The 12,578-nt window shown below is 46.6% G+C and overlaps 1 protein-coding gene across 7 annotated transcripts in view; it reads right to left on the minus strand.

The window, feature by feature from the left end:
- The window catches only part of tnrc18 (trinucleotide repeat containing 18), a 95,907-nt gene that overhangs the window by 64,196 nt on the left and 19,133 nt on the right, over positions 1 to 12,578 (minus strand). For all 7 annotated transcript variants that reach the window (XR_016486148.1, XM_090197938.1, XM_090197939.1 and 4 more), the window contains exons 3-6: positions 7,211 to 7,345; positions 6,294 to 6,419; positions 1,810 to 3,693; positions 742 to 823 (exon numbers count right to left, since the gene is read on the minus strand). Coding sequence is in view for 6 of the 7 variants with exons in the window: in XM_090197938.1 (XP_090054064.1) it covers positions 742 to 823; positions 1,810 to 3,693; positions 6,294 to 6,419; positions 7,211 to 7,345 (2,227 nt within the window). In the remaining variant the exon portion in view is untranslated. The remainder of the gene's footprint in view (positions 1 to 741; positions 824 to 1,809; positions 3,694 to 6,293; positions 6,420 to 7,210; positions 7,346 to 12,578) is intronic.

Genomic DNA, 12,578 nt, shown 5'->3' on the forward strand with positions numbered 1-12,578 from the left:
ATCTAACCACTACAGTTTCCTAACAGGTTATATATCTAACCACTACAGTTTCCTAACAGGTTATATATCTAACCACTACAGTTTCCTAACAGGTTATATATATCTAAACCCTACAGTTTCCTAACAGGTTATATATCTAACCACTACAGTTTCCTAACAGGTTATATATCTAACCACTACAGTTTCCTAACAGGTTATATATATCTAAACCCTACAGTTTCCTAACAGGTTATATATCTAACCACTACAGTTTCCTAACAGGTTATATATCTAACCACTACAGTTTCCTAACAGGTTATATATATCTAAACCCTACAGTTTCCTAACAGGTTATATATCTCTAACCACTACAGTTTCCTAACTGGTTATATATCTCTAACCACTACAGTTTCCTAACAGGTTATATATCTAACCACTACAGTTTCCTAACAGGTTATATATCTAACCACTACAGTTTCCTAACAGGTTATATATCTCTAAACACTACAGTTTCCTAACAGGTTATATATCTAACCACTACAGTTTCCTAACAGGTTATATATCTAACCACTACAGTTTCCTAACAGGTTATATATCTAACCACTACAGTTTCCTAACAGGTTATATATCTAACCACTACAGTTTCCTAACAGGTTATATATCTAACCACTACAGTTTCCTAACAGGTTGCAGGTCAGAAAAGGTGACAGACTGCCTCCACTGCAGTCTTTCACAGGTGAGCCGTTAGTCACGCCCCCTAACCTGAGCAACTTCTCCTGCTCACGCTCCAGGCACCCCAGTCTATCACCACGGTGACGGGCTCGCTCGTCTCCCCGCTCCTCGTCTGTTTGGACGACAGAATAGAACATAGTGACCCATAATGCACTGCTTCAACAACAGTAGATTTGGTGATATCTGGTATATTAAAATATACGGAACGTAAAACGCAAACAAATTTCTACGATTTGACCGACTTACAGTTCATACGGAAATAGGTCAATTTAAATGAATTAATCTATGGATATTTAAATTAATTAATCTATGGATATGTAAATTAATTAATTAATCTATGGATATTTAAATTAATTAATTAATCTATGGATATTTAAATTAATTAATCTATGGATATTTAAATTAGTTAATCTGTGGATATTTAAATTAATTAATCTATGGATATTTAAATTAATTAATCTATGGATATTTAAATTAATTAATCTATGGATATTTAAATTAATTAATCCATGGATATTTAAATTCATTAATCTATGGATATTTAAATTAATTAATCTATGGATTTCACATGACTGGGAATACAGATATGCATCTGTTGGACGACCAATTGGATACCAGAAATTGTGGAGAAAAAGGGATACAAGTAACAAAAATAAAAATATATTTATAAAAAAATCTTGTGTTTTACATATATATATATATAAAATAAACATAAGACAATTTTTAACAAATTAAATACAAACTTAAGAAAATCCGTGGCATTTTTGTGGCAACTTCACATTTTAGTGGCCTTTTATTGTCCCCAGCACAAGGTGCACCTGTGTAACAATCATGCTGTTTAATCAGCTTCTTGATATGCCACACCTGTCAGGTGGATGGAATATCTTGGCAAAGGAGAAATGCTCACTAACAGGGATGTAAACACATTTGTGCCAAAAAATTTGGTGTGTGAAAAAAAACTGTAGAATTGTAGTAAGTGTTTTAAAATGTCAAAACAAAACTGTTGTCCCCCCCCCCCCCATATCTGAACAGTTGTCCCCCCCCCATATCTGAACCACAGTTGCCCCCTTGCTATAAGATATAAATAAATAGTCTCACCTTTAACCCCTGCGTGCAGTAGTAGAGGTCTCTGGGAGTCTGTATTGCTCTGTCTGGCCACTGCCACAGCTATCCCAACAGGAGGGTGACGGACCTCTCCCCCACCCTCGCCTGGCCCCGCCCCTTCGCCGCGTCCCAACGACCGAGAGCTGTCGGGACGCTCCAGCTCTCTCTTCATCAGCCTCGCCCCCGCTCCTCCTCCTCCTCCTCCCTCCAGCCTCATGAACGCCAGCCCTCCGAACGCGGCTTGGTTGTCCGTGTTCTGCCTGGAGGACCCCTGGCGTTCAGGTGGGAAGGTCCCGCTGTATTTGATCAGACTCTGCATGGCCGACACCTCTCCTCCGTCTGCTCCCCCCTCAGACCCCCCTCTCCTCCCCCCCACTGGGCGGTACAGGGCTGAGGTGTCCAAGTAGCGCCCCTGTCCCTCCTCTCCCCTCTGGGGTTGGGGCGGAGGGTGGGGGGAATGTGTGTGTCTGTGTTGGGGTGTGTGGGGGTTGGATAAGGGTCTGTTGAGTTCCTGCTGGTTATGGTGCGAGGGTTGAGTGTGTGTGTGTCTGTGTTGGGGTGTGTGGGGGTTGGAAGGGGGTCTGTTGAGTTCCGGCTGGTTGTTGTGTGAGGGATGAGTGTGTGTGCGTGCCTGCTGTGTGGAGTGTGCGTGTCCGTGCTGGGAGGCCAGAGCTGCCATATGACTGGTGGCATAGTTGGCCAATGGGCTGATGGGGTTCCATTTAGGCCCTTCCCCCACCCGCTCCAAGCCCAATCGGATGGCATGTTTTGGCGTGTCCCTGGGGTCCGGGCTGAACCCTGATTGGCTGACGTAACCGTCTCGTTTCAGCGCCGAACCGTTGGAGCAGATCACAGAGCCCTCCTCCCGCTCTCTCTGATTGGACAAATCACCAGGAAGAGAAGCGCGACGGTCCGATAGAGTCTTTTCGGGAAACCTCTCCCTCTCTCTTTCCCTCTCTCTTTCTCTCTCTCTTTCTCTCTCTCTTTCTCTCAGTTTGTCCTGTTTGTCCCTGGCCTGCGATGCGATCTGGATCGGGCCGATCTGCTCATCATAGACCTCCACAGAAGGCACGTAAGTGGGCGCGCTCACACGCTGTTCCCTGATAGGCTCCCGGTGTGCAGGGTAGGCGGGGCCAGGGAGGAGTCCACCGCTGTAGGTAGATTCAGTCTTCCTCAGCCTGTCTGTGTGTGTGTGGGGGCTGGGGTTGGGGTTGGGGGAGCGAGTGGGTGTGTCATCAGTCTCTGGGTAACGCCCAGAAGAGGAGGAGCCCTGGGGGGGTCGAGAAGCAGAGGGGTGGTGGAGGAGAACCTCTCTTTCTCTCTCTCGGTCTCTGTCGCGTTCTCTCTCTCCACTCCTCCCATCCTGTGTCAGATCTACCACACTGTATGGACGAGGCTCCTCTCTCGACCGCTCCCTCTCGCCTCGCTCTCTCTCCTCGCGGTAGAGTCTGTTTCTGCCCCCCTCCTGAGGCTCCTCTCTCTCCTCGCGGTAGAGTCTGTCTCTGCCCCTCTCCTGAGGCTCCTCTCTCTCCTCGCGGTAGAGTCTGTCTCTGCCCCTCTCCTGAGGCTCCTCTCTCTCCTCGTGGTAGAGTCTGTCTCGGTCCCTGCCCCCCTCCTGAGGCTCCTCTCTCTCCCTCTCCTCGCGGTAGGGTATGTCTCTGCCCCCCTCCTGAGGCTTCTCTCTCTCCCTCGCCACACGGTAGAGTCTGTCTCGGTCCCTGCCCCCCTCCTGAGGCTCCTCTCTCTCCCTCTCCTCGCGGTAGGGTATGTCTCGGTCCCTGCCCCCCTCCCGGGAGCTACTCTGGGGGGTGGAACTGGGGGGGATGGAGGAGGGTTGGAGAGGCGGCTGGGGTAACGACACCGGCAGGAAGAACCTCTCTGGAACACAAACACCAACAACACCACCAACACCATCAGATCACTTCATCCTCCAACAACAACACCATCACTTCATCCTCCAACAACAACACCATCACTTCATCCTCCAACAACACCATCACCTCATCCAACAACAACACCATCACTTCATCCTCCAACAACACCATCACCTCATCCTCCAACAACACCATCACCTCATCCTCCAACAACACCATCAACTCATCCTCCAACAACACCATCACCTCATCCTCCAACAACACCATCACCTCATCCTCCAACAACACCATCACCTCATCCTCCAACAACACCATCACCTCATCCTCCAACAACAACAACACCTCATCCTCCAACAACAACACCTCATCCTCCAACAACAACAACACCTCATCCTCCAACAACAACAACACCTCATCCTCCAACAACAACAACACCTCATCCTCCAACAACAACAACACCTCATCCTCCAACAACAACAACACCTCATCCTCCAACAACAACAACACCTCATCCTCCAACAACAACACCTCATCCTCCATCACCTCATCCTCCAACACCAACACCTCATCCTCCAACACCAACACCTCATCCTCCAACACCAACACCTCATCCTCCAACACCTCATCCTCCAACACCATCACCTCATCCTCCAACAACAACACCTCATCCTCCAACAACACCACCTCATCCTCCAACAACAACACCTCATCCTCCAACAACAACACCTCATCCTCCAACAACAACACCATCACCTCATCCTCCAACAACACCACCACCTCATCCTCCAACAACACCATCACCACCTCATCCTCCAACAACACCATCACCACCTCATCCTCCAACAACACCATCACCACCTCATCCTCCAACAACACCATCACCACCTCATCCTCCAACAACACCATCACCACCTCATCCTCCAACAACACCATCACCACCTCATCCTCCAACAACACCATCACCACCTCATCCTCCAACAACACCATCACCACCTCATCCTCCAACAACACCATCACCACCTCATCCTCCAACAACAACACCACCACCTCATCCTCCAACAACACCATCACCACCTCATCCTCCAACACCACCATCACCACCTCATCCTCCAACACCACCACCACCACCTCATCCTCCAACACCACCACCACGTCCTCCAACAACAACACCATCACCACATCCTCCAACAACAACACTATCACCTCATCCTCCAACAACAACACCATCACCTCCTCCTCCAACAACACCATCACCTCCTCCTTCAACAACAACACCATCACCTCATCCTTCAACAACAACACCATCACCTCATCCTTCAACAACAACACCATCACCTCATCCATCAATTTGCTGAGTATAGTGTTTCAGGTATATCTCACTGGTCATCCCCAAAGCCAACACTTCCTTTGGCCGCCTTTCCTTCCAGTTCTCTGCTGCCAATGACTGGAAAAAATTGCTAAAATCTCTAAAGCTGGAGTCTCATATCTCCCTCTCTAACTTTAAGCACCAGCTGTCAGAGCAGCTCACAGATCACCGTACCTGTACACAGCCCATCTGTAAATAGCCCACCCAACTACCTCATCCCCATATTGTCATTTATCCTCTTGTTCTTTTGCTCCCCAGTATCTCTACTGGCACATCATCATCTGCACATCTCTCACTCCAGTGTTAATGCTAAATTGTAATTATTTCGCCTCCATGACCTATTTATTCTCTTACCACCCTACTCTTCTACATTTGCACACACCGTACATAGACTTTTCATTAGTGTTATTGACTGTACGTTTGTTTGTGTGTAACGCTGTTGTTGATGTCTGTGTCACACTGCTTTGCTTTATCTTGGCCAGGTCGCAGTTGTAAATGATAACTTGTTCTCAACTAGCCTACCTGGTTAAATAAAGGTGTTCTCAACTAGCCTACCTGGTTAAATAAAGGTGTTCTCAACTAGCCTACCTGGTTAAATAAAGGTGAAATAAAATAATTTATTATCCATCAGAACACAGACGCCGCGTTGGTCCCGAGACGCCGCGTTGGTCCCGAGACGCCGCGCTGGTCCCGAGACCCCAATTGATCCACATTTGTTTGTGTCCCCACCACGTGGGAGAGGTGATGTAATCAACGACCAATAAGGCCTTTTTATTGGGGCTCAGACCGTCTATTACAAATCAATACTTTGATCTGAAGGCAGTATGGTTTGAAGAGACTGAAATGAGACCGTATTTCAGTCTGAAGGCAGTATGGTTTGAAGAGACTGAAATGAGACCGTATTTCAGTCTGAAGGCAGTATGGTTTGAAGAGACTGAAACGAGACCGTATTTCAGTCTGAAGGCGGTATGGTCTGAAGAGACTGAAATGAGACCGTATTTCAGTCTGAAGGCGGTATGGTCTGAAGAGACTGAAATGAGACCGTATTTCAGTCTGAAGGCAGTATGGTTTGAAGAGACTGAATATTTTGGGGCTCGTAGTGTGGTCTAGAAGGCAGTATGGTTTGAAGAGACTGAATATTTTGGGGCTTGTAGTGTGGTCTAGAAGGCAGTACGGTCTGAAGAGACTGAATATTTTGGGGCTCATAGTGTGGTCTAGAAGTGGTCGTGTGTACTGACCTTGGTGTGGTGCGTTGTAGAGGTGGTGGTGCTGAGCCAAGCCCAGCGAGGGGGGAGGAGGCTCCAGGTTACCCAGGGGGAGGTGGTAGGGGCTGGGGTACAGACCGCCTGGGAGAGGGGCGTAGCCTGGAAGAGCAACAACACACATCAGTTGGGTCGGTGCTGGGACAGAGCAAATACCTGCACTCCTTAGGCGGTGGGAACCCCAGGAATGGATAGCCCTACTACTGACCTCTGACCTGTAGACACACGGTTGACCTACTCTGCCTAAGAGAGCGCGAGAGAGAGAGAGAGAGAGAGAGAGAGAGAGCGCGAGAGAGAGAGCGCGAGAGAGAGAGAGCGAGAGAGAGCGAGAGAGAGCGAGAGAGCGAGAGAGCGAGAGAGAGAGCGAGAGAGCGAGAGAGCGAGAGAGAGAGAGCGAGAGAGAGCGAGAGAGAGAGAGAGAGAGAGCGCGAGAGAGAGAGAGCGCGAGAGAGAGAGCGCGAGAGAGAGAGAGCGAGAGAGAGAGAGCGAGAGAGAGAGCGCGAGAGAGAGAGAGCGAGAGAGAGAGCGAGAGATGTGCCTGTCTTCCCTCCAGGAAAGAGGACAGGAGGAGGGATAGAAGTGGGGCAGGAGAGAGATGAGGGACGAGGAGAGAGAGAGATGAGGGACGAGGAGAGAGAGAGAGAGGACAGGAGGAAGGATAGAAGTGGGGCAAGAGAGAGAGCTGAGGAGAGAGAGGACAGGAGGAGGGATAGAAGTGGGGCAGAAGAGAGAGAGGACAGGAGGAGGGATAGAAGTGGGGCAGGAGAGAGAGAGGACAGGAGGAGGAGAGAGGACAGGAGCAGGAGAGAGAGGGGACAGTAGTGAAGCGAGCAGATAGGAACGCAGATAGAACACTGACAGAACATGAAGGACAGTCTGAAACAGTCCGTTACCTTCGTGGGCGGCAGCGTGTGAGGCCCAGAGCTGAGCCATCTGATTGGGTGATCTGTAGGCTGGGTCAGAGGTTAGGGGGGAGGGGCCGGAATAGCCCGGCAGGAAGGGACTGGAGGCTGCTGGGAAGGCATCACCTGGAGGGATGAGATACGGAGACTTTGAAGCTTTATTGAGACGAGACACACAGACACATACAGTAGTCAATACAGACTGACATCATACTAGAGGTCGACCGATTATGACATCATCACACCCATCCAGAATACATCCCAGAGGCCTGGATGAACAAGATCAAAACACTAAAAAGGACAAAAACAGGAGAAAAAAAAGCCCCGCGGCCCTGAGCCCACTCTCCGAGGGTAGACGCCCCGCGGCCCTGAGCCCACTCTCCGAGGGTAGACGCCCCGCGGCCCTGAGCCCACTCTCCGAGGGTAGACGCCCCGCGGCCCTGAGCCCACTCTCCGAGGGTAGACGCCCCGCGGCCCTGAGCCCACTCTCCGAGGGTAGACGCCCCGCGGCCCTGAGCCCACTCTCCGAGGGTAGACGCCCCGCGGCCCTGAGCCCACTCTCCGAGGGTAAAGGCCCTGAGCCCACTCTCCGAGGGTAAAGGCCCTGAGCCCACTCTCCGAGGGTAAAGGCCCTGAGCCCACTCTCCGAGGGTAAAGGCCCTGAGCCCACTCTCCGAGGGTAAAGGCCCTGAGCCTACTCTCCGAGGGTAAAGGCCCTGAGCCTACTCTCCGAGGGTAAAGGCCCTGAGCCTACTCTCCGAGGGTAAAGGACCTGAGCCCCGCGGCCCTAAGCCCACTCTCCGAGTGTGTCTCATGGGTATGCACAAAACACAGTTCCATTTAACACCTCACACTGTACAGGTCACCAACTATTTGACCTTTTGAACCCCTGAAGACAAAGCAGGCAAGCCTCGGGGTTAGTGTGTGTGTGTGTGTGTGTCTGATGGTGATCTGTGGTCCCCTGAGGGATGTGGAGACGTGTTTCCCCAAGTCTTCCTGCAGCTAAATCAGTGTATTAAACCTGCCACACACACACACACACCTCTGTGCTTTGTAAATCTGTGCACACCCAGCAATCTAAATGACACACAGCCAGTTCTCTAAATAACACACACACACACACACACACACACGGCCAGTTCTCCAAATAACACACCACTCAAAACCAACACATCCTAAACTGGCACACACACACACACACACAAACAGGTGTATTAATGACTCTAAAGACAAATTCAGACCTGCTCCAACCACAAGCGCCTGAGTAGGTGTGTAAAACCAGTAGAGTAGCTCCTAAGACCATCCTACTCAGTGAATTTCAGAAAAACAGAAAATAATGAAACGCATTTTCTTTTTTTAAAGTTCAGAAAAAAAACGATAGTAAATATATTCACGTCATTAAAACTGTTTTGCAAAGAAGGTCTACAGTAGCCTCAACAGCACTCTGTAAGGTAGCGCCACGGAACTGACATGATGTCCACCCAATCAAAGGATCAGAGAATGAATCTAGTACTGAATGCAATAAAACTACAGCTAGCTAGCACTGCAGTGTATAACATGATGAATCTAGTACTGAATGCAATAAAACTACAGCTAGCTAGCACTGCAGTGTATAACATGATGAATCTAGTACTGAATGCAATAAAACTACAGCTAGCTAGCACTGCAATGCATTAAAATGTGGTAAGTAGTTGACTCAAAGAGAGAGAGAGAGAGAGACATTAGTTGAATAGTTCTGAACAAATTAATTTATTCCACTTGAGAATCTGCAGAGAGCTATATTCGTTGTATTATTATACGAACTCATTAGTTCTAGGGAGCTATGTTAACTATGACGTTAGCCAATATGGTGACATTGATAACGATGTTGACTATGACGTTAGCCAATATGGTGACATTGATAACGATGTTGACTGTGTGCAGCGGTTATGGTACGAAGATTTGAAACTCTCGTTTGCACGTGTTTGGACATTATGATCACACCCCTAGAACAGCTAGATGCAGGCAAGAGTCTGGAATAATGATCACACCCTAGAACAGCTAGATGCAGGCAAGAGTCTGGAATAATGATCACACCCTAGAACAGCTAGATGAAGGCAAGAGCCTGGACTAATGACCACACCCTAGAACAGCTAGATGCAGGCAAGAGTCTGGAATAATGATCACACCCTAGAACAGCTAGATGCAGGCAAGAGTCTGGACTAATGACCACACCCTAGAACAGCTAGATGAAGGCAAGAGTCTGGACTAATGATCACACCCCTAGAACAGCTAGATGCAAGCAAGAGCCTGGACTAATGATCACACCCCTAGAACAGCTAGATGCAGGCAAGAGTCTGGAATAATGATCACACCCATAGAACAGCTAGATGAAGGCAAGAGTCTGGACTAATGATCACACCCTAGAACAGCTAGATGCAGGCAAGACTTTTCAAGGCGATATTGTACGTGTCACTATCTCCTTCATTTTTGTGTCTCTCGACCTGTGTGCTCCTTCGTAATAAACTTTTCATTCGTACGCTAGGTTGTAGCAACCTCATGATGGGTATAGGGGAAAATTATGTAAACCTGTCACTGTTACATTGAGCTGGGTGAATGGAATATGAATGACAGTAACCTAAACCTGTCACTGTTACATTGAGCTGGGTGAATATGAATGACAGTAACCTAAACCTGTCACTGTTACATTGAGCTGGGTGAATATGAATGACAGTAACCTAAACCTGTCACTGTTACATTGAGCTGGGTGAATATGAATGACAGTAACCTAAACCTGTCACTGTTACATTGAACTGGGTGAATATGAATGACAGTAACCTAAACCTGTCACTGTTACATTGAGCTGGGTGAATATGAATGACAGTAACCTAAACCTGTCACTGTTACATTGAGCTGGGTGAATATGAATGACAGTAACCTAAACCTGTCACTGTTACATTGAGCTGGGTGAATATGAATGACAGTAACCTAAACCTGTCACTGTTACATTGATCTGGGTGAATATGAATGACAGTAACCTAAACCTATCACTGTTACATTGAGCTGGGTGAATATGAATGACAGTAACCTAAACCTATCACTGTTACATTGAGCTGGGTGAATATGAATGACAGTAACCTAAACCTGTCACTGTTACATTGAGCTGGGTGAATATGAATGACAGTAACCTAAACCTGTTACATTGAACTGGGTGAATATGAATGACAGTAACCTAAACCTGTCACTGTTACATTGAGCTGGGTGAATATGAATGACAGTAACCTAAACCTGTCACTGTTACATTGAGCTGGGTGAATATGAATGACAGTAACCTAAACCTGTCACTGTTACATTGAGCTGGGTGAATATGAATGACAGTAACCTAAACCCTATCACTGTTACATTGAACTGGGTGAATATGAATGACAGTAACCTAAACCTGTCACTGTTACATTGAACTGGGTGAATATGAATGACAGTAACCTAAACCTGTCACTGTTACATTGAACTGGGTGAATATGAATGACAGTAACCTAAACCTGTCACTGTTACATTGAACTGGGTGAATATGAATGACAGTAACCTAAACCTATCCCTGTTACATTGAGCTGGGTGAATATGAATGACAGTAACCTAAACCTGTCACTGTTACATTGAACTGGGTGAATATGAATGACAGTAACCTAAACCTGTCACTGTTACATTGAGCTGGGTGAATATGAATGACAGTAACCTAAACCTGTCACTGTTACATTGAGCTGGGTGAATATGAATGACAGTAACCTAAACCTGTCACTGTTACATTGAGCTGGGTGAATATGAATGACAGTAACCTAAACCTATCACTGTTACATTGAACTGGGTGAATATGAATGACAGTAACCTAAACCTGTCACTGTTACATTGAGCTGGGTGAATATGAATGACAGTAACCTAAACCTGTCACTGTTACATTGAGCTGGGTGAATATGAATGACAGTAACCTAAACCTATCACTGTTACATTGAGCTGGGTGAATATGAATGACAGTAACCTAAACCTGTCACTGTCACATTGAACTGGGTGAATATGAATGACAGTAACCTAAACCTGTCACTGTTACATTGAACTGGGTGAATATGAATGACAGTAACCTAAACCTGTCACTGTTACATTGAGCTGGGTGAATATGAATGACAGTAACCTGTCACTGTTACATTGAGCTGGGTGAATATGAAGGACAGTAACCTAAACCTGTCACTGTTACATTGAGCTGGGTGAATATGAATGACAGTAACCTAAACCTGTCACTGTTACATTGAGCTGGGTGAATATGAATGACAGTAACCTAAACCTGTCACTGTTACATTGAGCTGGGTGAATATGAATGGCAGTAACCTAAACCTGTCACTGTTACATTGAGCTGGGTGAATATGAATGACAGTAACCTAAACCTGTCACTGTTACATTGAGCTGGGTGAATATGAATGACAGTAACCTAAACCTATCACTGTTACATTGAGCTGGGTGAATATGAATGACAGTAACCTAAACCTGTTACATTGAGCTGGGTGAATATGAATGACAGTAACCTAAACCTGTTACATTGAGCTGGGTGAATATGAATGACAGTAACCTAAACCTGTCACTGTTACATTGAACTGGGTGAATATGAATGACAGTAACCTAAACCTATCACTGTTACATTGAACTGGGTGAATATGAATGACAGTAACCTAAACCTGTCACTGTTATATTGAACTGGGTGAATGGAATATGAATGACAGTAACCTAAACCTGTCACTGTTACATTGAACTGGGTGAATATGAATGACAGTAACCTAAACCTGTCACTGTTACATTGAACTGGGTGAATATGAATGACAGTAACCTGTCACTGTTACATTGAGCTGGGTGAATATGAATGACATTAACCTAAACCTATCACTGTTACATTGAACTGGGTGAATATGAATGACAGTAACCTAAACCTGTCACTGTTACATTGAACTGGGTGAATATGAATGACAGTAACCTGTCACTGTTACATTGAGCTGGGTGAATATGAATGACAGTAACCTAAACCTGTCACTGTTACATTGAGCTGGGTGAATATGAATGACAGTGACATAAACCTGTCACTGTTACATTGAGCTGGGTGAATATGAATGACAGTAACCTAAACCTGTCACTGTTACATTGAGCTGGGTGAATATGAATGACAGTAACCTAAACCTGTCACTGTTACATTGAGCTGGGTGAATATGAATGACAGTAACCTAAACCTATCACTGTTACATTGAGCTGGGTGAATATGAATGACAGTAACCTAAACCTGTTACATTGAGCTGGGTGAATATGAATGACAGTAACCTAAACCTGTTACATTGAGCTGGGTGAA

Source organism: Oncorhynchus mykiss, chromosome 13 (assembly GCF_057628025.1).
Source record: "Oncorhynchus mykiss isolate SJ-2025 chromosome 13, ASM5762802v1, whole genome shotgun sequence".
Classification (NCBI taxonomy): domain Eukaryota; kingdom Metazoa; phylum Chordata; class Actinopteri; order Salmoniformes; family Salmonidae; genus Oncorhynchus; species Oncorhynchus mykiss.